This window comes from Aulonocara stuartgranti (assembly GCF_965226115.1).
Source record: "Aulonocara stuartgranti genome assembly, chromosome: 13".
NCBI classification, from domain to species: domain Eukaryota; kingdom Metazoa; phylum Chordata; class Actinopteri; order Cichliformes; family Cichlidae; genus Aulonocara; species Aulonocara stuartgranti.
The window spans coordinates 1321333-1349242 of NC_138949.1; the positions used below are offsets into that span (position 1 = coordinate 1321333).

A 27910-nucleotide genomic window follows, 5' to 3' on the forward strand; every position below is an offset into this window, starting at 1 on the left:
AGTATTTCTTTTATTATCTTACTTCCCCGATTTCAAACAGAATGCAAATATGTGTCCAGGTCAGTGCAGCCAGAGATGTCCCTTTATTTGGTAAAGTCTCACCTAGCCTGGCAGCAAGTCCCAGCAACCATTTGACGTCCTCAGTATAAGGAGGGCTCCTGGAGAAGTTGTTGGGATGGTCATTGTGAGCCCTTCTGCCCAACATCTCTAATGCCAACATGCCTTTACAGAAGACAAGGAATACATATTGGTTAATAATGCAGACTACTTAGACTAACATATAATCAGAGAACATAAACTACTCACCAACTCTATAAGCAGAATGCAAGTAGTGCAGGCCTTGTTGGCTAATGGGCTGGCTGTGCTGCTCATCTTCTGCTGGGAAAGGACTGCTGACCAAGGAGGCAGGCTGAGAGGATAGAGAGGGCAGAGATGCTCCCTGGATGGCCTGGATGGTGGGGCCAGGGTGAACACCACCAACTACAACATTACAACAGACACAGTACATTGGTTAGCAATGACAAGTTTACATTCACTAATCAAGGGCATGAATGTACAGTGGGGCAAAAAAGTATTTAGTCAGCCACCGATTGTGCAAGTTCCCCCACCTAAAATGATGACAGAGGTCAGTAATTTGCACCAGAGGTACACTTCAACTGTGAGAGACAGAATGTGAAAAAAAAAAAAATCCATGAATCCACATGGTAGGATTTGTAAAGAATTTATTCGTAAATCAGGGTGGAAAATAAGTATTTGGTCACCTCAAACAAGGAAAATCTCTGGCTCTCACAGACCTGTAACGTCTTCTGTAAGAAGCTTTTCTGTCCCCCACTCGTTACCTGTATGAATGGCACCTGTTTGAACTCATCATCTGTATAAAAGACACCTGTCCACAGCCTCAAACAGTCAGACTCCAAACTCCGCCATGGCCAAGACCAAAGAGCTTTGGAAGGACACCAGGAAAAGTATTGTAGACCTGCACCAGACTGCGAAGAGTGAATCTACAATAGGCAAGCAGCTTGGTGTGAAAAAAATCAACTGTGGGAGCAATCATCAGAAAATGGAAGACATACAAGACCACTGATAATCTCCCTCGATCTGGGGCTCCACGCAAGATCTCATCCCGTGGGGTCACAATGATCATGAGAACGGTGAGTAAAGATCCCAGAACCACACGGGGGGACCTGGTGAATGACCTGCAGAGAGCTGGGACCAAAGTAACAAAGGTCACCATCAGTAACACACTACAACGGCAGGGAATCAAATCCCGCAGTGCCAGACGTGTTCCGCTGCTGAAGCCAGTGCATGTCCAGGCCCGTCTGAAGTTTGCCAGAGAGCACATGGATGATACAGCAGAGGATTGGGAGAATGTCATGTGGTCAGATGAAACCAAAGTAGAACGTTTTGGTATAAACTCAACTCGTCGTGTTTGGAGGAAGAAGAATACTGAGTTGCATCCCAAGAACACCATACCTACTGTGAAGCATGGGGGTGGAAACATCATGCTATGGGGCTGTTTTTCTGCCAAGGGGACAGGACGACTGATCCGTGTTAAGGACAGAATGAATGGGGCCATGTATCGTGAGATTTTGAGCCAAAACCTCCTTCCATCAGTGAGAACTTTGAAGATGAAACGAGGCTGGGTCTTCCAACATGACAATGATCCAAAACACACCGCCCGGGCAACAAAGGAGTGGCTCCGTAAGAAGCATTTGAAAGTCCTGGAGTGGCCTAGCCAGTCTCCAGACCTCAACCCCATAGAAAATCTGTGGCGGGAGTTGAAAGTCCGTGTTGCTCGGCGACAGCCCCAAAACATCACTGCTCTCGAGAAGATCTGCATGGAGGAATGGGCCAAAATACCAGCTACTGTGTGTGCAAACCTGGTAAAGACCTATAGTAAACGTTTGACCTCTGTTATTGCCAACAAAGGTTATGTTACAAAGTATTGAGTTGTATTTTTGTTATTGACCAAATACTTATTTTCCACCCTGATTTACCAATAAATTCTTTACAAATCCTACCATGTGGATTCATGGATTTTTTTTTCACATTCTGTCTCTCACAGTTGAAGTGTACCTCTGGTGCAAATTACTGACCTCTGTCATCATTTTAAGTGGGGGAACTTGCACAATCGGTGGCTGACTAAATACTTTTTTGCCCCACTGTACCTTCAGTGGCTTTAAAAACCCCCAAAGGTTTACGTTTATTTTAGGTTTTCTCCAATTCACATATGGTCAAAAATATACATTTATGCTCAAATACATACATATAGTCAAGTTGTTTAATACGTGGTGCTGAAGGTTCTGCGATTGCAGTTCACTACAACGGGTACTTTCTACCATAAAAAGGATCAGTCTGAACAGTCCAAAGAACTCAGTTAAACTAAGAAAGAGAATAAGGAACTTTGAAAGTCCTTTGGAGCTATTTCTAAACAACTGCAGATTCTAAGATAATCAGTTCAAACACGTTATTCAGTTGCTTCACCAAGGTCTAGAAGAAGACATTGCCATGGACCAAGACAGGGGGAACCAAGAAAGAGGCCCTCTGACTGAATTTGTAACTGTCCACACGGACAAGCTAAAAAAGAGCGGTTCAAAGAAATTATTAAAAGTCCCAAATTAACCTTGACATTCATGCTTCTGATGAGTGTATGTAAACTTCTGACCTCAACTGTATGCAAACTCGTCCATGTAACAATGTAACAATTACCAGCAAAAAAAAGTTTTAATTCAGAAGAATTAGCAACTGCCGATCTTAAACACAAAGTAGTCCCGACCTGCTACAGTGGTGCTGAGTGGCAGACCAGCCTCAGTGTGGTAGGGGTGGACAGCAATTTGAGTCATGGACGGTACAGGAACACCAGGGAAGGCGACAGCCGTGGCTGCCATTGATGGCTGGGGGCCAGTGGCCACTGAGAATGGATACTGGGCACCAATGAATGCTGGGTGCATTCCCTGAAGCAGTTAAGCAAACATGCAAGTTTATTTGCATATTATTATGAACAGTCTATAGAGAAATTTTCACAAAATGTAGTCACTGTGCTGTACAAGACAATAAAAACTAGGAATTAATGAGATGCACATATGAAAAAAAACCAATACTACTACTAATAGTTGTGAAAACATTTGTGATACGCACACACACTTATTCATAAACAGCACTGGATATAAGAACCATCTCTTTGTCTGACATTAGGATCCTGAGGAGCTGTACAAGCTTTTCCAGTTGCTATAAAAGCCGTCAGTATCTATAATTATGAAACTGTTAGGCAAGTTTGAAGATCTCGCATGTAAAGTAATGTGCAAAAGTATTGAAGTAGCCCTCATCTCTTTACCAAGGAGCCAAACAACTTAACAAAGTAAGCAATAAAAGAAAAAAGCTAACAACGCGTAATCCAAAAAGTTACTGGCTATGAGATCATTCGCGTTGTGCTTCTTTTTTCTTTGTGTGTGTGTGTGCGCGTGCGTTTGTTTGTCATTGTCATGTAATTTAATTTGCCTTACATTAAATATATAGGCAATGCAAGGCAAGGCAAGTTTATTTGTATAGCACAATTCAACAACAAGGTGATTCAAAGTGCTTTACAGAGACATTAGAAACAAGAACAAATAAAAAGCATGATTTAAAATTGATTAAAACAAGCAAATAAACTAACTAATTAACAAACAAACAAACAAACAAACAAACAAAACAGTATATAAAATCAAAACAGATAAAATCAGAACAGTAGATAAAATCAGTAGTTAAATGTAAGTTTTGAAATTTAAGCTTAAAAGTGTGGATTTGGTGCTTTATTCAAATGCAGCTGAGAACAGGTGAGTCTTCAACCTGGATTTAAATAAACTAAGTGTTTCAGCTGATCTGAGGCTTTCTGGGAGTTTGTTCCAGATATAAGGAGCATAGAAGCTGAATGCAGCTTCTCCGTGTCTGGTTCTGACTCTGGGAACTGATAAAAGACCGGATCCAGATGACCTGAGGGATCTGGAAGGTTCATACTGGGTCAGGAGGTCATTGATGTATTTTGGTCCTAAACCATTCAGAGCTTTATAGACCAGCATCAGAACTTTAAAGTCTATCCTCTGACGGACAGGCAGCCAGTGTAAAGACCTCAGAGCTGGACTGATGTGGTCCACTTTTTTGGTCTTAGTGAGGACTCGAGCAGCAGAGTTCTGAATGAGCTGTAGTTGTCTGACTGATTTTTTAGGTAGACCTGTAAAGATGCTGTTACAGTAATCAAGCCTACTAAAGATGAATGCATGGACTAGTTTTTCCAGGTCCTGTTGAGACATCAGATCTTTTATCCTTGAAATATTCTTGAGGTGATAGTAAGCTGATTTTGTTATTGTCTTAATGTGTTTTTCTAAGTTTAGGTCTGCATCCATCACTACACCCAATTTTCTCGCCTGGTTTGTGGTTTTTAGATGTATAGATTGAAGTTCTCTGGTGACCTGTAATCGTTTTTCTTTGGCGCCAAAGACTATTACCTCAGTTTTGTTTTTGTTTAGCTGGAGAAAATTGTGGCACAACCAGTCATTGATTTCCTCAATGCATTTACCAAGAGCCTGTACAGGGCCTCGGTCTCCTGGTGACATTGTGATATATATTTGTGTGTCATCTGCATAGCTGTGATAGTTTATTTTGTTGTTGTTTATAATCTGTGCCAGTGGGAGCATGTAGATGTTAAACAGAAGGGGTCCCAAGATGGAACCTTGGGGAACTCCACATGTGATACTTGTCTGCTCAGATGTGAAGTTACCTATTGATACAAAGTATTTCCTGTTTTCTAAGTATGTTTTGAACCAGTTTAGTACAGTTCCTGAAAGACCTGTCCAGTTCTCCAGTCGTTTGAGTAATATGTTGTGGTCAACTGTATCAAATGCTGCACTGAGATCCAGTAAAACTAAGACTGACATTTTTCCACTGTCTGTATTCAGACATATGTCATTAAACACTTTGGTCAGAGCGGTTTCAGTGCTGTGGTTCTGTCTAAAACCTAACTGGAAGGCATCGTAGCAATTATTCTGTTTTAAGAAGTAACTGAGCTGTTGAGAAACTGCTTTTTCAATGATCTTACTTAAAAATGGGAGATTTGAGATCGGCCTGTAGTTGTTCATTTGTGTCTTGTCAAGATTGTCCTTTTTCAGTATAGGTTTGATTACAGCAGTTTTTAGTGATTCTGGAAACACACCTGAAATAAAGAAAAGTTGACTCTAAAGTCTTTGAGACCTTTTTGAAAAAACTTGTTGGCAGGACATCTAAACAGCAGGAGGAGGAGTTCAGCTGACCTAAGATGTCCTCCAGGTCTTTGCTGTTAATAGGTTGAAACTGTTTCATGGTGTTTAAACAGTTTTTTGGTGGACACAGTACATATCCTGGATCTGCTGTTGATGTACCAATTGCTTGTTTAATTTTTTGGATTTTTTCTGTGAAGAATTTGGCAAAGTCATTGCAGGCCATGGTCGAATGAAGTTCAGCTGCCACTGACACAGGAGGGTTTGTTAGCCTGTCGACTGTAGAAAATAAGACCCGAGCATTATGGCTGTTTTTAGTGATGATGTCAGAGAAGTAGGACCTCCTTGCATTCCTCAGTTGTAAATTATAATTGTGAAGTTTCTCTTTATAAATGTCATAATGAACCTGGAGATTTGTTTTTCTCCATCTGCGCTCAGCTTTCCTACACTCTCTTTTTTCTTTTTTCACCAGTGTGGAGTTTCTCCATGGAGACTTTTTCCTTCCAGAGATAACCTTCACCTTAATGGGAGCAATAGTGTCCATTACATTTAACATGTTAGCATTGAAGCTATTGACGAGCTCATTGACTGACCCTCTGGACAGGTGAGGTGTTAATGGGAAGACCTGGTTAAAAATTGCACTACTGTGTTCAGTTATACACCGTTTTGTGATCACTGTTGTTGATATATTTGTGTGGGCTGAGATTTTACTTTCAAAGAAAACACAGTAATGATCAGACAGGCCCACATCAGACACAGTAACCTTTGAAATGCTCAGGCCTTTGGAGATCAGTAGGTCAAGAGTGTGTCCTCTATTATGTGTGGCCTCTGTTACATGCTGAGTCAGCCCAAAGTTGCCCAGAGTGTTACTCAGGTCTTTAGTCCCTTTGTCCTGAGGGTTGTCCACATGAATGTTAAAATCCCCAGCAATAATTACACAGTCAAAATCAACACAGATCACAGACAGCAGTTCACTGAGGTCATTAAAAAAGTCTGTGCAGTATGTGGGAGGCCTGTAAACATTAAGAAACACAACTTTGGATGGGGCCTTCAGCTGTAAAGCCACATATTCAAAAGACTGAAAACTTCCAGGAGATAGCTGCTTACATTGAAATGATTCATTAAATAAGACAGCAACCCCTCCTCCTCTCCTGCTCGCCCTGACCTCACTGATAAAACTGTAGTTAGGAGGGGTCGTCTCGATGAGAACAGCTACACTGTTACTTTGATCCAACCAAGTTTCAGTTAAAAACATAAAATCAAGGCTGTGCTCAGTGATTAAATCATTAATTAAAAATGTTTTCCCAGCTAAAGATCTAACGTTTAATAAAGCCAACTTAAGTGTTTTAGAGGTATTACTTGTCCCCTCGTGTTTGGGAGCAGTCTGTGGCACACAAGGTATGTTTACTATGTTTAAAGATCTTTTAGAGTGCAGCTCTCTGTGTTTTGACCAGGCCACATGTCTCCTGTCACCTAAAAGTACAGAAATTTTAAAACCTTCTAGTAAACAGGGTCCCAGCTTCTCCTGGGAAAAGTCACCACTGCCATAATCCTCACAGCCCGGACCCTCCACACATCACACATCAGACTGCGGAGACAGGGCATGAAGAGGAACTAAGGGGGGCGAGGCTGGGCAATGTGACTTCGATTGCTCTGTTGAGGGTGGGGCTCGATGGCGAACCTTTGGCCGCTCTGGTGGGGGGTTTATGGGGGACAAAAAGGGATTGGGACGGGGGTAGATCTGAGCCCAGCATTGACCCGCTCCATCATCTCCTCAGTGAATTTCAGGTGTGGGGAGGAGGGAGAAAGGGAGGGGGAGGAGGGTGATGGCCTGTCAGGGGTTTGGGGGACTGGGGAAGGTCGTGGTCCCTTGTCCTGGTCGTTGGTGTTGTTGAGAGAGTTGGAGGCAAATAGGGACCCCTCTTCTTGCCTTAGATGTCTCTCCTTTCTGAGGCTCTTCCTCAGATGCCATGGATGTCTCTCCTTTCTGAGGCTCTTCCCGGGTGGGGGCAAATGGAGCTCCTCCTCAAGGTTTCTGCTGGGCTTTGTCTGTTCTTGGAGTACTGTTTGTTCCTCTTTATGAGATAACTCCTCGTTTATCTCAGCCTTGGCACCAAGCACAGATGGATGACGTATGGAATAAAACAAGTTGGAGGTGAACAGTTTCACCCCTGACTTGTTAAAATTAAATCCATTTGCTTTAAACAGATGCCTGCGTTCCCAAAAAATATTAAAGTTGTCGATAAAATGCACTGAGTGGTCAGCACATGCTGATATAAGCCATTTATTCAGTGTAAACAACCTGCTGAATCTCTCGTCTCCTCCTCTGACCGGCGGTACAGGTCCACTGATGAATACAGCTGCATTCAGAGAGTTTACAGTATTTAATAATCCAATAAAGTCCCGTTTCAGAACCTCCGACTGTTGTTTGGACACATCGTTTGACCCTGTATGCAGAACAATGTTTGTCACAGTTGGATATTCATCTGCAATTTGAAGAATTCTCTCCTTCAGGTTGTTGACCATATCCTTAGGAAAGCAGAGGACTTTAGTGTTCTTACCGCACATCCTTTGTGGCAGAGTCACCCACAATCAGAGTTTCAGGCCTAGCCTTTAGCTTTCCCTGTGGTCTTTTGCTATTCAACAGATTTTCAGACCTTACTTCGCTGCTTTTAGATGGATGGTTGTCCGATATAGATCCAGGGTCCTTTGATAGTGGAGCAAATCTGTTCTGCAGTTTCACATTCAGTTGTTTTGGAGGTTTGTTGTTATTCTTCCTATTCACGGTTGTCCAGTCCTGTTTCCTCCCGTATACAGGGGTAGAAGAGCTTCTCTGTCTCGTAGGAAGTGAAAGCCAGTCGGTTTCAGAGATTTCAGCTCGCTGTGCCCTGCCTGTGGTACGTCCTCCCCATTCCAGGAGACATGATTTATGTCTTGGTTTTGCACCAAGACAGTCCAAGGGGGGATTATCACTTGAGGATTTATAATAATGCACAGAGTCTACTTTCTTGGTCATGTTATCTGTGCTCCTTAGCTGTGTACTAGCTTGCTCATCGCCATTGTTTTGAATCAAAGGCAAGGTTGTTTCATTTCCACACAGTCCATTTACCTCCACGTTTACTTCTAAGCGATGAATTTTTGTCTCCAGTACTGCAATCTTCTGCAGGAGGCTGTGGTAGTCATCTGTGGAGAGGGAAGGCATCTTGTTGCTAGTTAGCCTAGCGGTTAGCCCCTTTCCAGGCTATTGAGGCTGCTCGGTGCTCAGACGCTGTAATCAGGCTTCAGCTGTGTCTAGGCCACAGACACACGGAGCGCTGAGGATAAGGTAACTATAAAAATGTTGCTGTTTCTGTTAAGAACACTTTAGTCCTAATGATCTATGAGTGTCCAGAAGCTATCGCAGGTAAGCTCATAAGGAAAAAAGGGAAAAAATCAGCATAAAAATCAATAAAATCAATAAAAGAAGCAAAGCATTAAAGAGCAAAGAGATGAAGCGTCCACACTCACAAAAGGGGAGGAGAAAAAAAATATAGGGGTCAAAACAAACCATATTTGATATTTCTGGAACAGTACCAGGAAACACTCCTGAAAAAAGTATGTATGTGTATGTCTGTCTATCTGCTATATTTCTTCAGTGTGTCAATTTGTTCTCATCCTGGTTTTTGTTTTTCAGTTCAAGTGTAGCAATGTCTTTCAGCTTGCCATTATTTTGCGTTTTCTTACTTTATGGGGTGTTCCCTTTGAATTTAACCACTTGCAATAAAATATTTTTAGAGAAGAATATAAAAGACTTTAAAGACAATGAAAAACATAGTTGAGTCAAAACTATCTAAAATGATCCAAAATGTACTTGTGCTCTGACCTGTGGATATGCAGCCCCAGACACAGGGAAGACGGTGGGCCGGGGGACATGCTGCAGAGGGTGCCCTAGGAATTGGGGCGTGCAGACGGTGGGGAGATGGGCCTGGATAGTGGTGTATGGGTGGAGGCCCGGGGTGTGGGGGTGAGCCATAGCCTGGCCAGGCATAGCGTGGGATTGGTAAATGGTGGACCCTACAGAGATAACTGGTACGACAGCGGCTGCAGTGACGGAAGCTGTGACTGTTGCTACCCCTGGAGACTCCATGTTGACTCCACTGTCAAGAACACCACAGTTAGACTCTGGGGGCCTCCTGCCCGAACCGCCGTTTGCCCCACATCGGCCGGATGTTTCCCGTTGTTGGCTTGATCCTCCACCTACTGACTGCTCATACAACCAGTACCACTGGTGAGCCACCTCAAACAGAACCTCGGGGTAGACACCTCCACCCTTAGCTGCTTCCTCTACTGCCATGCAGGCCTTCTCCAGCATGACATTATCCTAGAGGAAAACAGGACAGAGAGGAAGTGAGATGAGGAAGCAAAACGTTTAATGAATGAAATTTAAATTTACATGGGCTATGTAATATTGCTGCTTTGGTTTAAGGTTATGGCAGTGTGCCATAAGCCACTTTCACAGTAATGTTCCTCATAACTCAGATATTCCCACACACCAGATATTTTATGTGCAGGATTTGACAGTACATCACAAGACACATAAACCATGAAGTAACATTTTTTGTTGAATTTCAGGTTATATTTGATAGTTACTTTGATAATTAGAGAAACCACAACATAAATCCAAAAAGATGTATTATCACTGACTGCTAAGGAAACAACATTGAAACTGACTTGAATTGCACCTCTACAAACAAATTTGGGACATTGCAAAATGTAAACAAAAACAGAAGGCAATGATTTTTGAAATCATAATGCTAACAAGCTAGCATTAACATTTTGAGCCTAGCTACAATTAATATTGAATATAAATTCCAGTACTGAATATATTGCATAGTGTTAAACAATCCTGCCACATCATTTGTTCACTTTGATATTTGATAACTTTCATTTCTATCAAACAATACGACATCCTTTTGTTCAATAGACACGATCCAGTTCATATCATATTGCTGATAAAGTGCTTTGAGTGCTCTGAGAGAATAGAAAAGTACTGCATAAGAATCTGTCCATTTAGCATCTACCACATCACTCCACCATGATAAAATGACCGCAAACAAGAAGTATGGCAAAGGAAAGGAATAGTTAATGACCCCATAGGGTAAAACATACTCTTTCACTGGTGGAGGGAATGACATGGCATGGGCACGTATGCCTGTCTGTTGAACTGGCTTACTTGTGTTTAATGATGATATGAGTACTGATAGAAGGATCAGGATAAATTCTGAAGGGTACAGGGATATATGCTTCTTATTTCTACACTGTTTTCTCAAACCAACATTCACACACATTCATACTCCGATGGATGCTTCAGAGAGCAACTTGGCAATGCACAACAATATTTGGCAATGCAGACTGAGGGAACCACCAACTTCATCAGCCAATGATGTGCTCCACCTCCTCAGCTACAGCCACCCCAGGGAAAAAAAAAAAATCAGCGTTGCTGATTTCTGTGAGTGTACTCAGTGTTTTTGCTGCTATCCTCCTGTCACTTTTGCAGAGATGAACTCTTAAACATTGGACAGTCATGTCTATATTTTTTTTCCCCTGGTTTTCATTGACGATGACTCATCAAACTATGTCAGCACGCCTCACTCCCATCTATACACCTGGTGAACATCCGATCACTGGCAAATAAAATGAGTGAACTTGTAAAAAACTCCTCTGCCTCTGCTCTTCGGATGCCAGACTTCAGGGGTTTTTTCCCAGTGGACTAAAGCGTGGAGCTCTCAGGAAAAACAAGAGGTGGTGGAATCTGCTTCTAAATCAGTAAAGGCTAGTGTGCAGTCACACTCTGAGGAAAGTGACGTAGCCCTCACCTGGAGTCTTTCTTTATGAACTACAAACCTTTTTATTTACAGAGGGAATTCTCTTCATTCATTGTGGTCGGTGTTTACATCCCACCACAAGCCTGTGTGTCAGAGGCTCAAAATCAGCTTGTTGACCAGATAGCCAACAAGGAGAGAAAAAACATCTTGCCTGAGCATTATTTCTAGGGATTTTTACAGTGCAAACCTCACCCATGAACTTCCAAAATGCAGACAACAGATTAAGTGTTCCACCAGGGATGCTAAACTACTAGACCACCCTCTGTGCTGTTCCCTGTGCAGCTCATGGACTCTCTGATCACTGTCTGCTTCACCTTATAGCTACTTACAGAAAGAACGTCTAAGTCTGAGATTAAAACCACGAAGAAATGGACTAAGGAGTCAAAGGAGGAATTACATGTAAGAAAATGTGAAAAATAATAAAAAATAAAGAAAAACCATTAAATGGTCTAAAGATGGCGGTCTAGAAATGGTTGCAATTTCTAATCACTTAATGCAATGCAATTAATGAAAATCAAATTAAAGTTAAAAAACAATTCTATAATTGTCTAAACTAGTTATGGATCTCTAGTCATGTTAATCAGTATAATCTGTCCCTTTTAAATAAAATAAACAAGTTATAACAGTTAGAATTAGTAACAGTCTAACCAGTGTTGGGACTAATGCGTTATTAAGTAACGCGTTACAGTAACTACGTTATTATTGTGGTAACGAGCACGGTAACTAGTTATTATGCCAAAATCAGGAACGCGTTAGTCGTTACTGGGATTTAGATAGGGTCGTTACTCGTTACTTCGTGTGGTGGCTGTCGCGGAGCTTCCACAGATTCAGTAACATTAGCAAGTGGTGGAGGCCAGCAGGTGGATGAAGGAAAGGGGACGCAGAAGGAAAAGAGACCCGAGGCGGCCGCCGGTCCAAGTGTGAACTGAACTTCAGGTAAGAAGTTATGACCTGCAGTCTCTCTGGGTCAGATATGAACCAAGTTTAGGTGGAGTTTATTTTCGTTATTCGGACTTTTTCCGTACTGCGTGCTAGCTAGCATGACGGAGTTTCTATACAGCTGGGTGGTGCTATGATGTTAATGATGTTGCACTTTATTTTGCTCATAAGTTATTAGAGTTGCCAACCGTCCCGTCTGGTATTCAGAGAAAATATTACGCGTTTCTTATTGAGGTGAAAATGAACAGTTTGTCCCGTAATTCAGCTGCAATGAAAAAGGCACAAAGCTGCAGTTATTCTGTGTTTATGCTGCACAGCTGCCTCTTCTTCTCTCATTCTCCCCCCTCCCTCTCCTGTTTCTACTTCAATCATGAAAACTGATCAATGATCAGCTGATCGGCTTTTCTCTCTTGTTTGTTTATCGCTCACTTTGTGCCAGAAAGAGGAAACCAGCGGATGTCGCGCTAAACAACAGCAGCACGTTTAAGCTTGATCAGCTGTTGTTAGAATTTATTTAATATTAATTTCTAGTATCAGCTGATGTTTGCTGGAGCCACAGCTGTAAAGCTGCTGGTCATGATATGGTTTGGTTATCTGGTGAGAGGGAAACATGAAGATGAAACCAGGAGATGTCCTTACTGAACCATCAGAGCTGAACAGGTGATGGAGAAACAGGTTTACCTTTTAGGTGACATGAATGAGTTGAAGGGAAGTTATGAACTGTTTCTGAGAGACAAATAACACCAGGGTCCTTTTTTAGGTAGCTGACAGCTGGTAACTGTGCAGGGGCGGGTCTAGCAAAGTGTTGCCAGGGGGCATGTAGGGCATTAACAGGGAGAGGGGGGCACAAGGAAATACTTTTCTTTCTTATTCTCATTTAAAATGTCTCACTTTTAAAAAATAATTATCTGAATCTTACAACAAACGATTGATAGATTGATGCATATATACCATCAGAACAGTGAACATCACTGTCACAACAGCGTTTGTTTTCATTCAAAGGCTTTATGATTTTTCCTATAATGGTGGGCCGGTCTCTAGTCAAAATGCCCGGGCCAATTTTCTGTCCCAGTCCAGCCCTGTAAGCAGCTCATCTGCAGTCTGGTGTTACCTACATCTTCCTATTCAGAAGGCAGAATTTCCGAGTTCTGAGTACAATCAAAAGCACCACGACTGCAGTTTTTGTGTTGGATGTAAAAGGCGCACATGACGCTGTGACGTAGCCTAGAATCATGGCAGCAGTCAATGACGGTCCAGGCATGGGACTTCTCTCGTGGAAATATGCACATTATCTTTTCCTTTCTATTGGTAGGTAGCACAGTGCACTTGTGGCAAGTAAGCAAGCTAGAAGACTGGCAAAGTTATGGAAGAAACACATTAACAAGAGAATTCTGAGTAAAACCAAAGTTACTTTCCCTAGTAACTAGTTACTTTGAAAGTAACGAGTAACTTGAAGTAACTGAGTTACTTTTGAGAGAAGTAACTAGTAATGTAACTAAGTTACTATTTTAAAGTAACTTACCCAACACTGAGTCTAACTTATAATCTTGCCAGTCTGTTTACTAGACATGCCTTAAACCTTTAGTGGAAAGTTACTGTGCAAACCCCCTCCCATAGTACCTGCTCTTTACACTGCACCAAAGCTCTTTGGATTTCATTAGGATTGAGGGCATGAGCATGAGGCAAGCAGCTCAAGGCCAGCTCTGCTGCTGCCCGAACCATGTTGGGGTCCCTTGCTCGCGATGCTCGGTCCGCAAGGGATGCCACCTCTGGAGGGGTCAGGTGACCATCCCAACATTCCACCAAAATGTTGAGGGCAGCACTGCCGATTTCCATGGCTTGGCCTGAAAACAAAAAAAGGACACAGGAGGAAAAGTAAGTGACTAACGTGGGCCATTAAACGTGGGCCATTATCTTTTTCCTTCAGCCACACTTCTGCTCACCCGTGATCCAGGACACGTGGGAGGAATAGGTCCTGGACAACCAGTTAGGTGAAACGAAATTGTGGAGGCCAAGAGCATACAGGCCAATCTCAAAGGCACATAGGTGCAGGTTTCTATGTGGACCTTGGTGCCCCCCACTGGCTGAGGGCTGAGTGAAAATGGAGGTGGAGGAGTTTCCTCCAGCTTTGATCAGCACAGTCTTAGCCAGTTCAAAGTAAAAGTGAGCTGCTGCTTCTGAGGGCTGATTGGGGACATGGGGGGCATGACACTCAGGACGTCGTCCTTTGTACCTAAACAAAGAATTTATGAAAAATTAATTAATATTAATTAAAATAGATACACAAACTGTGGATTTCCACTATGTAACCAAAGCTCTTTACTTCTTTAATTTTATTTTGTAGTAGTATTAAATAGTATTAAATCTATCGGGCAGTATGAGTTTTTTGATCCCGTTAGGTCCATCAATGTGTACATTAAACAAATATGTAAGACTGCTGTTTTGCATTTGCGCAATAACACTCAAGAACTAGTTTATCCCTCCCTGAAAAGTTTACAGTTGATCCAAAATTCTGTAGTGAGAGTACTGACAGGAATTAGAAACAGAGAGCATAATTATGGCTTCATTGGCTCCCTATTCAATCCAGAATCAAATTTAAAATGCTTCTCCTCGTATACAAGGTCTTGAATAATATGAGACCAATATTATCTTAAAGACCTCATACTATCGCATACCCTCAAAAGAGCGTTTACTTTTCAGATTAGACTTAAAACTTTCCTTTTTGCTAAAGCATATAGTTAGGGCTGGATCAGGTGAGCCTTAGTCCTTTAGTTATGCTGCAATAGGCCTAGGCTGCTGGGGGCTTCCCATGATGCACTGGGCATTTCTTGTGTTTAATCATTAGTTATTATTAATCTCTGACTCTCCTCCACATGTTGTCCAGTCTTCCTCCCCTTATTTCTAACTGGCAGGCAGCTGAACATCCATTTCTCTGTATTATCTGTCTACCTTAGAATATAAAGTGCCTTGAGTCAACTTTTGCTGTGATTTGGCACTATATAAATAAAACTGGATTGAATTTAATAATAATTTGATCCAAAAATGTCAAATTTGGGTTTCTTGACAGCCACCATAACTCACTAAGACCAGTTCTAATGAGGTTTCAGTGAACAGTACATAGACCAACTGGAGGGCTAAATGCATCCCTCGGGTCTTGTGTCAGGTCCTTTCTGGACCTCTCTTTTTCTTATTTCTTATGGATTATCCTTCTGTAGATATTTTTTAGGCCTCCCACATCTTCTTTTGTGCACCAACTTTCCTCAATTAAAAAAACATAAACAAACAAAGAAACAAAAAAACAAAACAAAACAAAAACAAAACAAAACACCCCCACTGCCCAGCATGACTACACATGCAGAGTTTTTGCCTGATAGCTTGTTGGGAATCATTTTATTGGTGCTTTTCAGAGATTCAACTAAAGAAATGCAAAGCTTTAGTTATCTTTTGCATACATCTCATACTCAGTATGCACCCAATATAAACATGTGTAAGTTTACCTGCTTGTGTCCGTGCTCTTGGCTCTGGCCCCACCTCCTGCTCTGCGAGAGCCACTGGAGGAGGAGGAGCCTAAAGAATCAGATGATGAACTACTGATGCTGTCGCTGTCCTGACCCCGCCCCCAAGACGCTGCTGCCCAGCCGCTCCGCATTGGCCGCCGACTGAGAGTAGGAGAACTGTCTGAGGTGGTCTCTGGAGCACTGCTATCAATACTCGCCATACCTGTCGAAAAAAAATCAACATCCAGTCCTGTTTGATGTGTATGTATACACATATGAATATATACATACATATACATATATACATATACATATATATTAGGGGTGCAACGATACTCGTATCGATATTGAACCGTTCGATACAGTGCTTTCGGTTCGGTACGCATATGTATCGAACAAAATTTTAATTTATTTATCAACTTTTCTTCTGACGATGTTGTCTGTGTTGAGCGCTCAGTGGATCTGTGCTCGACTACTCCGCCTAGGCTGCACTGTCGAGCGCAGATCCACTGAGCGCAGCGCAAGCTAGCAAGACAGAAGCTAAGCTCGTTGCAACATGGCAACTGCCTCAACGCTACCCAAACCTCCCCCACCCTCATTCAGATCTGGCGTTTGGAACTATCTTGGTTTTCATGTGAAGCATGACCCTGATGGTAAGCGTGCCATGGACTAAAGTAAAACAGTATGTCAGATGTGCCACGCAATGCTCAATTGATGGGAACTAGTGCGTTAGCGCAGTTAGCTTGTTAACGTGTTGATGCCGTCCAGCCCCACGCACGGGGCGATCCGCGGTAGCTCGTTAATGGAGATTTGCCGCGTTGTGGTGTTAATGTCATTTTAATGAGATTAAACGCTGACAGTAGAGCAGGGCAATATGGCCAAAAATATTTATCACGATATATATTTGAAAATTTGCGATAACGATATAACTGACGATATAATTGATGCGAGACAACTCCACAACATTACTAGCGCAAAAAGACAACCTTCCATTTATTTTCACTTAAACAAGAAGCTGGTTTTTATGTACATTAAAGCTTTATAAAAATGTAACAGTGCAAATGCAAATTCCTTGCTGAAAGTTTAACCAAAAGGCATTTCCTGAGCATAACCATGTATAATATCCACTGAAGTTAAAAAGAGGTGCTTTGCAACATTAAACTGCAGTGTGCAGTACGTATTTTTCGGACCATAAGGTGCACAGGACTACAAGGCACATTCAAATCAAAATCAAATCAAATCACTTTTATTGTCACATCACATGTGCAGGTACATTGGTACAGCACATGTGAGTGAAATTCTTGTGTGCGAGCTTCACAAGCAACAGAGTTGTGCAAAATACAATAATGTAAACAAGCAAAATACAAGAATGGCTACATCTGAAACTAATAAATATATGTACAATATATAATAGTATATGCATTTCTGGATGTGTATACTAAATATTTTTCTACGTGTGTGTGTGTGTGTGTGTGTGTGTGTGTGTGTGTGTGTGTACACATATTTTACAAATTAAATAGAGTAAACAATAAATAAAATATATAAAATAAATAAAATAAAATATACAGAGTGAGACATGTGCAAAACAGTGGCATTACTGTACAGTATGGAGTGCATAATGTTAAAGTTCCAGTAGTGAAGCTGAGGTGTCTATGAAGTGTTCAGCAGTCTGATGGCCTGATGGAAAAAGCTGTCTCTCAGTCTGCTGGTACGGGATCGGATGCTGCAGAACCTCCTTCCTGATGGAAGTAGTCTGAACAGTTTATGGCTGGGGTGACTGGAGTCCTTGATGATCCTCCCCGCTTTCCTCAGGCACCGCTTCCTGTAGATGTCTTGGAGGGAGGGAAGCTCACCTCCAATTATCCGTTCAGAGCACCGCACTACTCGCTGGAGAGCTTTGCAGTTGTAGGCGGTGCTGTTGCCATACCAGGTGGTGATGCATCCAGTGAGGATGCTCTCAATGGCACAGTGATAGAAGGTCCTGAGGATGCGGGGGCTCATGCCGAATCTTTTCAGTCTCCTGAGAAAGAAGAGGCGCTGCTGCGCCTTCTTCACTGTTTTGTTTGTGTGTACTGACCACGTAAGATCCTCAGCCAGGTGTACGCCAAGGAACCGGAAGCTGCTCACTCTCTCCACAGCAGCGCCGTTGATGGTGATGGGGGTGTGTACTTCTCTGCACCTCCGGAAGTCCACTATCAACTCCTTTGTCTTTGCGACGTTGAGGGTGAGATGGTTGTCTTGACACCAGTGGGTCAGGGCGCTGACCTCCTCCCTGTAAGCCGTCTCATCACCGTTGGTGATAAGACCCACCACTGTAGTGTCGTCCGCAAACTTCACAATGATGTTGGAGTTGTTAGTGGCTGTGCAGTCGTAGGTGTAGAGTGAGTACAGGAGAGGGCTCAGTACACACCCCTGTGGAGCACCAGTGTTCAGTGTGACGGGGGATGAGGTGATACTGCCCAGTCTGACCACTTGGCGTCTGTCAGACAGGAAGCTAAGGATCCAGCTGCAGAGGGAGCTGCTCAGTCCTAGATCCTGCAGTTTCCTGTCCAGCTTCGAGGGAACGATGGTATTGAATGCTGAGCTGTAATCTACAAACAGCATCCTCACATACGTGTCTCTCTTCTCCAGGTGTGACAGGGCAGTGTGTAGTGTCAGGGCTATGGCATCATCAGTGGACCTGTTGTGGCGGTATGCGAACTGTAGAGGGTCCAGTGAGTCGGGTAGTGCAGAGCAGATGAAGTCCCTGACCAGCTTCTCGAAGCATTTGCTTACGATGGGGGTCAGGGCTACAGGTCGCCAGTCGTTCAATGAGGAGATGGTGGAGGATTTGGGTACAGGGACGATGGTGGCCATTTTGAAGCAGGCTGGGACTACAGACAGAGAGAGGGAAAGGTTGAAGATGTGCGTGAACACTCCAGCCAGCTGAGCCGCGCATGACTTGAGGACGCGGCCGGGAATCCCGTCCGGACCAGTAGCTTTGCATGCGTTCACCTTCCTGAAGCACCTCCGCACATCCTCCTCAGACACAGTGTGCGCACTGACGTCATCCGCGGTGCGCACACTGTCCGGTCTCATGGTGTTCGCTGTGTCGAATCTAGCGTAGAATACGTTTAGATCCTCACACAGAGAGGCCGTGGTCTGCGGTGTGCTGGTTTTCCCTCTAAAGTCTGTGATCGTGTTTAGTCCCTGCCACATACTCCGAGGGTTGTCAAACTGTTGCTCCACCCTGTCCCTGTACTCACGTTTGGCTGCTTTGATCGTCTTCCGGAGTTGGTAATGTGCGTGTTTGTAGTCCGATGTGTTCGCGGAGGCAAAAGCGGTGTTCCGTGCCGCCAGTGCCGCGCGAACATCTCTGTTAATCCAGGGTTTTTGATTTGGGAAGGATTTAACTGTTCTGGATGGGACGACATCTTCCACGCATTTCCTGATAAATCCGCAGACTGAGTCTGTGTATTCATCAATGTCCCTAGCAGCCACGTGAAACATTTCCCAGTCCGCGTGATCAAAACAGTCCCGCAGCGCAGACTCCGATTGGTCCGTCCAACAGTGCACCGCCCTCCGGATTGGGCTTTGTACGCATCCCGGAAAGAGGTGTAGCAGTGAAACATTAAGCGAAACAAAGCAGTCAGATGAATCAAATTTTATTCTTCTTGCTTCCTCCACTTTTGTACCATTGATTCATTAATGTTGAATTCTCTGGCAGCTGCTCTATTCCCATGTTGTTGCAGTATATTAATGACTGACCTCGTATTGTGGATGGATTATCTCAGTTGTTCTCCTGACTGAAGTTTGGTCCGTTTACAGCATCCTGCCATGCGATTGCATTTGTCTCTAACCATGAGGAACCTTCACGTTAACTTTTAGAAGTGGAAAAGCGTTAGTGTTCGTCCTCCAGCTTCACTGTTTATGTTATGCTAACATAGCTGTGTCGCTAGCGATCACGTAGCACATCATTATATACCAGCTAGCCCAACTTCAGTAACCCTACAAACGTCACTGCTGTTTAGTTTCCTGTCTTCATTTATGTTGGAAGTGATAACAGAGCTGTACGTTTGATTTTTTTCAGAAATATCAGTCAGAACATGCAATATCATGCTTAGGTAACTAGCGAAACTAGCGAGCTAACTTCCGCTAGCTTCCTGCTAACTTCTAACTCCGTTAAATGTAATAAATTTTGTTTTCATGGATGCCTGGAAGTTAAACTTCATAGTTACACCTGGTAAAGCAGCAATGCTGATCGTTTTATTAAAGATGAAAGAATTTAGACAGTTTTTAACTCTCAGTGATGCTGCAGTGTTGTTTGACCTGAAGAATACGGAGTTTAGGACCCAGATTACTCCCAGATTTAAGAGCATCTTAGTCTGACAAATACGACAATAATGACGGCCGCTTGTATGTTCTGCAAAAAAATGTGCTTTGTCGTGTATCTGATGGACAAACACCAAACCAGTTCCACATCACTGAAGTTGCACCATTTTTACAAACCAATTCTGGTTCATCTGTTTCACTCAACAATCGGCCATGTGCATATGAAAACAAAGGCACTGCGCATGCGCGTTTTACTCATATTCTATCGCGATATTTCATTTTCCTATCGTTGCCTAACATTATACCGGTATTACCGTGAACGGTATAATATGGCCCAGCCCTAGCTGACAGCACTAGTGGGAACACAACGAATATGACTGCACATTTATGCCGACATCATCCTAGTGCAAAGACAAGTGGAAGCAGACAAAAACAACAAGCACGCATGCTACAAACTTTACCCGAGTCATTTAGACAGCCGTTAGCACAGGATTCTCCTTATGGGGACCTGATATGTTTAGTATGCTGCTGAGAATATAGCCCAGAAGAAGCGGATAGTATAGCTTTTATTTTGGAAAGAGCCATTTCTCTGTAATAAACTCTCTTTTCCAAAGATGAGTGATTTCTCGATCATCGATTTATTTTTTTTTTATTATTTTGTTGTTTCAGCAACATTAAATTTAAAAACTGTACTTTTGAGTTAAAATATATATTTATAATTTTAATAAATGACAAATTAAAAAGGCATGACCATTTTTTTTATATCGAAAAAATATCGAACCGTGACACCAAAGTATCGAACCGTGAATTTTGTGTATCGTTGCACCCCTAATATATATACACATACACACACATATATAAATAACATAAGAGTGTGGAGTATTTCAGTAAGGTTTAAGGCCTGAAAAAAGTACCACTTATACATATTAAATAGGCCAATAATCAAAAGTACCCATCTCATAAAGCAACATTTTTTCCGAACAAATGAAAGCAGTATTCGGCGTAAAAAAGTATAGATAATAATAGCAGTCTTAATATTAGTAACACTGTACCAGTGTGTTTTTTCTTCTGCCGTACAGGTGAGCCCCAGCAGCGTTGACTATATCCACAGCGTGCCCCCAGTGCCAACCGACTGGGCACTGTGGCCTCCTTAAATGAAGCGATGTCATTCTGCTGGTCACTTGAAGATGAAGGCCCATCTGAAAAAGCGAGGACAGATCATGAGATCTCTTTACACACACATGCACGCGCACACAGCCGGGGAGCAGTTGAACATTTTGATGTGGTAGAAGCAGAAAAAGGTTTTTAGCAAGTTTAGGACAGCAAACAGCCACAGATCTCCATTCCCCACCACACACTCTCATTCACTCTGACACATGGTCCTGAGTAACACTCATCCTTCAGGAAACTCAAACCTGACTGTGTACAACATCCAAATGCCACTACTGAACTCCACTGAAGTCTTTTGTACTACACTCAAGCCACCTTGTAACTACACAGCCTCATTTTTACTGTGTGCACTTTATTATACAGTGTGCTTTTTATTCCTTTTGTTATTTAGATTTCAGTCTTTCTGTTCCCGTTATTCATATTTAGACTTTGTTATGTATACCATGGTTTATGTTATTTATATTACTGTTTTGTTATCCATATTTCTTGGGTAGTAGTCGGGTGGAGCACCCACAGATTTGTTGTATATGTACAATGACAAAGGGCTATTCTATTCCATTCTATTCTAAGTTTGCCAAGGACCAAATTATGATGCTAAGATGACTGGGTTAGAACATCTCCAAAACTGCAGCTCTTGTGGGGTGTTCCTGGTCTGCAGTGGTCAGAACCTATCAGAAGTGGTCCAAGGAAGGAACAGTGGTGGACTAGCAACCAGCGACCTAACTGCTGAAAGAGTTTGCTGGTTCTGACCGTACACAGACAAGTAAGTATGTACTGGTCTGTGGCTGTGTGTGTGTGTGTGTGTGTGTGTGTGTGTGTGTGTGTGTGTGTGTGAAATGCATGCAGCACTTGTTTACAGCTTTTATACTTTTTTTTTTAATATAGTTATAGTGAACATGCGGAAAAACCTAAAACAAGTGGATGTTTGTGCCTGGAGAATGACAAGAACACAAAGGTGGAAACCAAGAGACGTGGTAATGGGGTTCTTACCATGCTCCCTGGTCTCAGCGGCACTCTCCCCTGCTGTGTTATTTGGCACTGGGTTCAGATCAGCCTGAGGAGCCACCCCCTCTCCGCCAATTGTCAGAGCAGAGGAAGAGCTTGAGGATGAAGCCACCAAAGTAGATGCTGAGGAAGATGACGTAGCATGTTTGGAGACCACTCCTGTGGCCCCACCCACTCCACTGTGGCTGGAGGATGTATGTTTGGATGGACTACGCTGACTGCCAGCTGCTGGCTTGCTTGAGTAGAAGGAGCTTAGAGTTTGGGGCTTGTGGGTCTGACTCTCTCTGTCCAATAGCTTATCCAATATCTGAGCATGGAGGGTGGACAGGAAAGAGAGAACACATTGATACAGAGAGTAAGAAAACACTTACACTTTGCATACACCCTACAACAGAAATCCACATGAGCAACATGAAATACCAAAGTGTGGAAATCAGAAAAATCTTAGATGGGTGCGTTCAATCAATGTGCTTGGTTAAAGCACATCTTTACATACTTCTATCTAGTTGTGTGAACATTATCTGGTGATAGTCACAATTTACTCCAAGGAAAATCCTTACCTACCTTATACAAGTAGAACCTTGTAATGGCCTGGACTGATTCTTATTTAGCACTTTTCTACTTTTCTGGAGTACTACAAGCGCTCTATACAACATGCCAGATTCACCCATTCACACAAGCACTGTCTGCCATTTAAGTACTACCATTAGCAACTTGGGGTTAATATCTTGCTCCGGATATTTGGCATGCAGACTAAGGGGAGCCAGGGATTGAACCACCACCATTTAGATCAGTGACCTGGTCTAGCTCCTGAGCCAATGTTATTGTACCCAAAAAAGATGTACATCTAACATTCTTTGTACTAATTAATTGCCTAATATCATTATCAGAGAAAGAAAGAAGAGATGAAAATTCTTTTGATGAGTGTCGAAGGGTATCAGACACCTGAGAATGGAAATATCCTGTTAAACTTGTTAGCAAAGTAATCAAACGTCAGACTCAATGTAAGAACACAACTGTCTGACCATCTATAGCTCTCCTCCATGGGTCAAAGGAGCTTGCAAAGAAAAGCGTCTGGACTTCTTTAAAGATGGCAGAGAGTTGGTGTCGTAAACCCCCGCCTCTGTTCAAAGATGGTCGCTCACAGTGGACATAGATGCTTCTTTCACTCCTCTTTCAAACCGTCTGTCCTCTCTGCACTGTACAGCATACACCACATTGTTAAGAATGTGGTGTATGCTGTACAGTGCAGCGAGGAATGCCCAGACCTCTACATCGGAGAGAGCAAACAGCCACTTCACAAGCGCATGGCACAACACAGAAGAGCCACCTCCACAGGACAAGACTCAGCAGTCCATCTGCATCTTAAGGATAAAGGTCACTCTTTCGAGGATGCCAATGTTCACATTTTGGACAGAGAGGACAGATGTTAACCAACCAGATGCATGTTAACCTGTGCCAGTGTTTACCGGACTCAGACAAGCAAAGTGAAGCTTTCCTTCACTGTGCAAGAAATAGACATGAATGTGTTTCAGAGAGCAGCTCCTGTGTGAAAGGCCTGTATTACGTGCTTAAAAGCACTCACTCACTTTTTTACACAATTTGAGCAATTAGTATTTTGCCTAAGGAAACTTGGACGTTCAGACAGAAGGAGCTGGGGATCGAACCACTCACCTTTTAATTAGTATAGTTTTTTCCAGTTACATCCAGTTACTGGTCAATGAATTACTTTGCACTATTTTCTTTCTTTGTTTTAAAAAAAACGTATTAAATGAATAAACTGGCCTGTTACAGTCAAATTCTGTGACTGTAACAGGTGTAGAATTGATATGCGGTTGGACGGGACATCTTCTGTACATGTTCTGAAATACTATAATGTAGCTGTTACCTTCTTGAGCTTGCTCTGGTCGTCCTTATAGGTGATCATGAGAGCCAGGGCCAGGTCACCCTTCACTCGTCTAGTTCCTTCACATAGCAGAGGATGCTCTGCCTCGCTGACTGTGGTTTTCATACCTGCAGTCACAGAGGGTGGACACAAAACAAAGGTTACAATTGAACATTTGTGAGAAACAGTGAGCAGGAAAACAAGTAGTGAGGATGGAGAAGAAGATACTGATAAACACTGAGAGGAACGAAACCAATCAATTGGTGAATAAATTTACCAAGTGCAGCAACAGCAGCCTCAAAACCCAGCTCCTCATCTCCAGGCATCTCATTGTTGCGGTTGCGGCTTGGTGGACGGGAACCCGTTGGAGACACAACTGCACAAAACAGTATGGAGAAAAGTGAAAGGGACATAAATTCAGTCAATCTCCCTTAAAATTCCTCAGTCTGTTCCAAAAAAGACAATATGAGCTTCTTCATTCATTCAACACAAAGCTTCAACGTTCAGTACACTACAAATAAAGCTGGTGGCCAAGAGATATTCACTTTCATATTACATAGTTAAAGGCAATTTAACAGAATACTTAGAATTCTTTAGTCTTGTATTATTTATTTTTATTTTATTGTATTTGAATCAAGTTAAAAATCCTGTTTAAGCGATTAACAATTTCCCATCATTTCTGTGTCCATCGCAACTGTCAAATAAAAGCAAAAAAAGCTGAATACATATAATAAAACTAAAACCTTAGTATAAGGATTTGATTGAGACTTTTAAGAAAATATCTGATCTTCTTTGGGCAAGCAGCCATGAGACAATGGCATGGTTGTGTTTACATCCTAAACACATATGACAAGAAAACTAGAATTGCTTTGACTATTTCAAGTGAAACACATGAAAACCACCATTAAAATAAAGATTACCGGTGCATACCTGGGGTACACAGTACATCGAAGATGAAGCTGGCCAACATGAGAGGTAGCACAGGTCTGTAATCACAAAAGTTTCCATCCCGGAGCTGCTCTGCTCGCTCTCTGATGGCGGACATCTCTATCAGACCCAGAGGGATCTTCTTCAACAGAGCAACCACCTCTGACTCCTGGTAGGCCAGCTTCACCTGATTAGTCCAGACACATACAATATGCATATGATACATTTACATAAATATATATCCCTTTTGTTTTAAAAGCTAAACTTTGTAAGTTAATTTGGTCCTAATGTTGATGAGAATTTTTCCCCAAAACAAGCTCTGAGCACAAGATCCATAGAGGCTGGGGTCTATCACACCAGGCAAGACCCCAGGTGCAGGCTGTGTAAAGATGCCCCTGACACAATCAAGCACATAACAGCAGGGTGAAAGATGCTAGCAGGCAGGGCATACATGGAACGCCATAACCAAGTGGTGTAGCATAGTGTACAGGAACATCTGTGCCGAGTATAACCTGGAAGTCCCGAGGTCAAAATGGGAGATGCCCCCAAGGGTGGTGGAGAATGACCGAGCTAAGATCCTGTGGGACTTCCAGATACAGACGGACAAAATGGTGGTGGCTAACCAACCGGACATAGTGGTGGTAGACAAACAGAAGAAGACGGCCGTAGTGATCGATGTAGTGGTCCCGAATGACAGCAATATCAGGAAGAAGGAACACGAGAAGCTGGAGAAATACCAAGGGCTCAGAGAAGAGCTCGAGAGGATGTGGAGGGTGAAGGTAACGGTGGTCCCCGTGGTAATTGGAGTACTCGGTGCGGTGACTCCCAAGCTAGGCGAGTGGCTCCAGCAGATCCCGGGAACAACATCGGAGATCTCTGTCAAGAAGAGCGCAGTCCTGGGAACAGCTAAGATACTGCGCAGGATCCTCAAGCTCCCAGGCCTCTGGTAGAGGACCCGAGCTTGAAGGATAAACCGCCCACAGGGGCGAGATGGGAATTCTAGTGGTGCTAGTTTCAATTATTATGCAAATGTGCTGTTTATAAGGCTGGAAACCTGCAGTCAGCTGAGACTGAAGAAGTCACTTGGATGAGTGACGAAACGTTTCTCCCACTGAAAAGCTACGTCCAGATGAACACAATCAACTTTTGGGCACTTTGATTCAGTACTTTACATAACCATGATTTCTCTCTCTTTACCCTCAGTTAAGCATACTGTATATGACTAAAATCACATTAACAGTACAATGTCTTATATTATAATTATTGACAAATAAAATAATATTTTCGAAGTTGTGGCGAGCGCAGTACATTTTGCTGTGGTCTGCTGGAGGCGTGGCACTGGAGCTGGTGACACCAACTGACTGAATAATGTCAAGAAGGTTGGCAATGTCAAGTAGCTGCAGACTGCACGTTTGAAGCTGTGGTAGAAAGGATGTCACTGAACACTGTCATTTGTCACCTATAATCCTGACTACCCTCTGCTGCCAGAGGAGCACCCTCTCTAACAGACTGATTCAACTCCACGAACAAGGTGGCCAGACAGAGCAGGTCTGTCAGACCATATATTACCCTATATGTTACAATCTCTGGCAGTTATCAACCAGATATCATTTTATTATGACTATGAGTATTATTGCATCCTGATGTAAAAAAAACAAACAAACCCAAATTTGGGAAAACTGCAATATTTTGCATTGAACACTTGTAAACCAAATTATACAACCTGCCAATTCATTCAACTTTTAAGATGTTTTGTAGGTTAAGTGCAAGATAAAAGAATAAGGCTAAGGTAAATGAACTGCTGCATATAGGACTGTTGTACTCTACTGGAGCACTTTCATTAAGTTTTAATTTTAAATTTTTGTTCAACGAAAATGTGCTTTCCATCCAACACTGACACATATTCACACTTTGATGAACACATTGGGAGCAACTTGTGTGTGTTGTGAGTAAGTAAGAGAGAGAGAGAGAGAATAACACCTCTAGAGCTTTGGTAGATGCTGGTGGTCTCTGGAGTTCCAGTGAGAACATGCCAGTGTTGAAGGCCAGATTATGGAGTTCCAGTCGCTCACTGAGAACTGTCAGGAGGAAGGCAGCTTTTGACAGTGTCTTAGTGGCTACCTGTGTCTGGCGGGTGGTTGACACCTTGCTCTTCTTTCCCTAAATCCAACAAACAGGCAATGACAGTAATTTTAGGATGATGATTGATGAGATTGGAAGGCAGACAGTGTATCAGAGGATGAGATGAGCTATCTAACATAGGAGAATGTGTTTCAGGGTAATGGGCACTGGGACTGTGTCTACCTTAGTCTGTGGCTGCTCCACTTTCAAATCTGGAGGGTTGGCCAAAAGGTCTCTAGCCAGCTCCACAGCCAGCCTGCATGCCTCGTTACTGTACCCATGTGCATGGAGGGCTTCAGCACATGCAAACAGCACCTGTACAGAAGAGTAGATTGATGACCTTTAGAGGAGCTTACACTGAAATCCTGGAGAATATATTAACAATAACCATAGCTACTACCAGCTGTTTTTAGTGTATGTTAAGGAAGCTCACAGTAATGAAGAAACACCCACATAATTTCCACTATGAACAATTCCAGTTATTTGGAAATTTCAAACACATATTTTATTGACAAAAGATCATGTTTAACATGAGACATTTTACCATTTAATGAAAAATAGCAGTTAATTTTTATGAGATGAGATGATGATGAGATAGCCTTTATTTGTCAGTTGCAGGTCTTTTGCCCACAACCGAGATGACAGACCTTGCCGACCGTACATACAATACACAAACATCACATTGGGGAGACAGGTCAGGCTAGGTAGCGAGGAAAAAAAAACATCGAAATGTGTAACACAAAAGGATAATACAGGAATGCACAGATATCAACACACCATAACACAATAAACACAGACAGCAACATGGGAAAGAGTTCCAGTGTGTACATCTGATCTGGGACCACTGCAATCTTTCGACTGCGTCTCCAACTGACCCGATGTCCACATGTTCAAGGTTCTAGGTTCTATATTTGTCACATGCATACACACAGTGAAATGTAGCCTGACACGCTCCTCTAC

At 42.6% G+C, this 27910-nt stretch overlaps 1 protein-coding gene across 3 annotated transcripts in view; it reads right to left on the reverse strand.

The window, feature by feature from the left end:
• Positions 1–27910, reverse strand: part of zswim8 (zinc finger, SWIM-type containing 8) — a 64277-nt gene that overhangs the window by 9554 nt on the left and 26813 nt on the right. For all 3 annotated transcript variants that reach the window (XM_082556375.1, XM_082556373.1, XM_082556374.1), the window contains 14 exons: positions 27134–27265; positions 26810–26989; positions 24833–25016; positions 24180–24278; positions 23906–24030; positions 22003–22324; positions 20895–21041; positions 15532–15754; positions 13978–14267; positions 13655–13878; positions 9094–9591; positions 2777–2954; positions 307–480; positions 103–222 (listed from right to left, as the gene is read on the reverse strand). In XM_082556375.1, the coding sequence (XP_082412501.1) occupies positions 103–222; positions 307–480; positions 2777–2954; positions 9094–9591; positions 13655–13878; positions 13978–14267; positions 15532–15754; positions 20895–21041; positions 22003–22324; positions 23906–24030; positions 24180–24278; positions 24833–25016; positions 26810–26989; positions 27134–27265 (2896 nt within the window). The remainder of the gene's footprint in view (positions 1–102; positions 223–306; positions 481–2776; positions 2955–9093; positions 9592–13654; positions 13879–13977; positions 14268–15531; positions 15755–20894; positions 21042–22002; positions 22325–23905; positions 24031–24179; positions 24279–24832; positions 25017–26809; positions 26990–27133; positions 27266–27910) is intronic.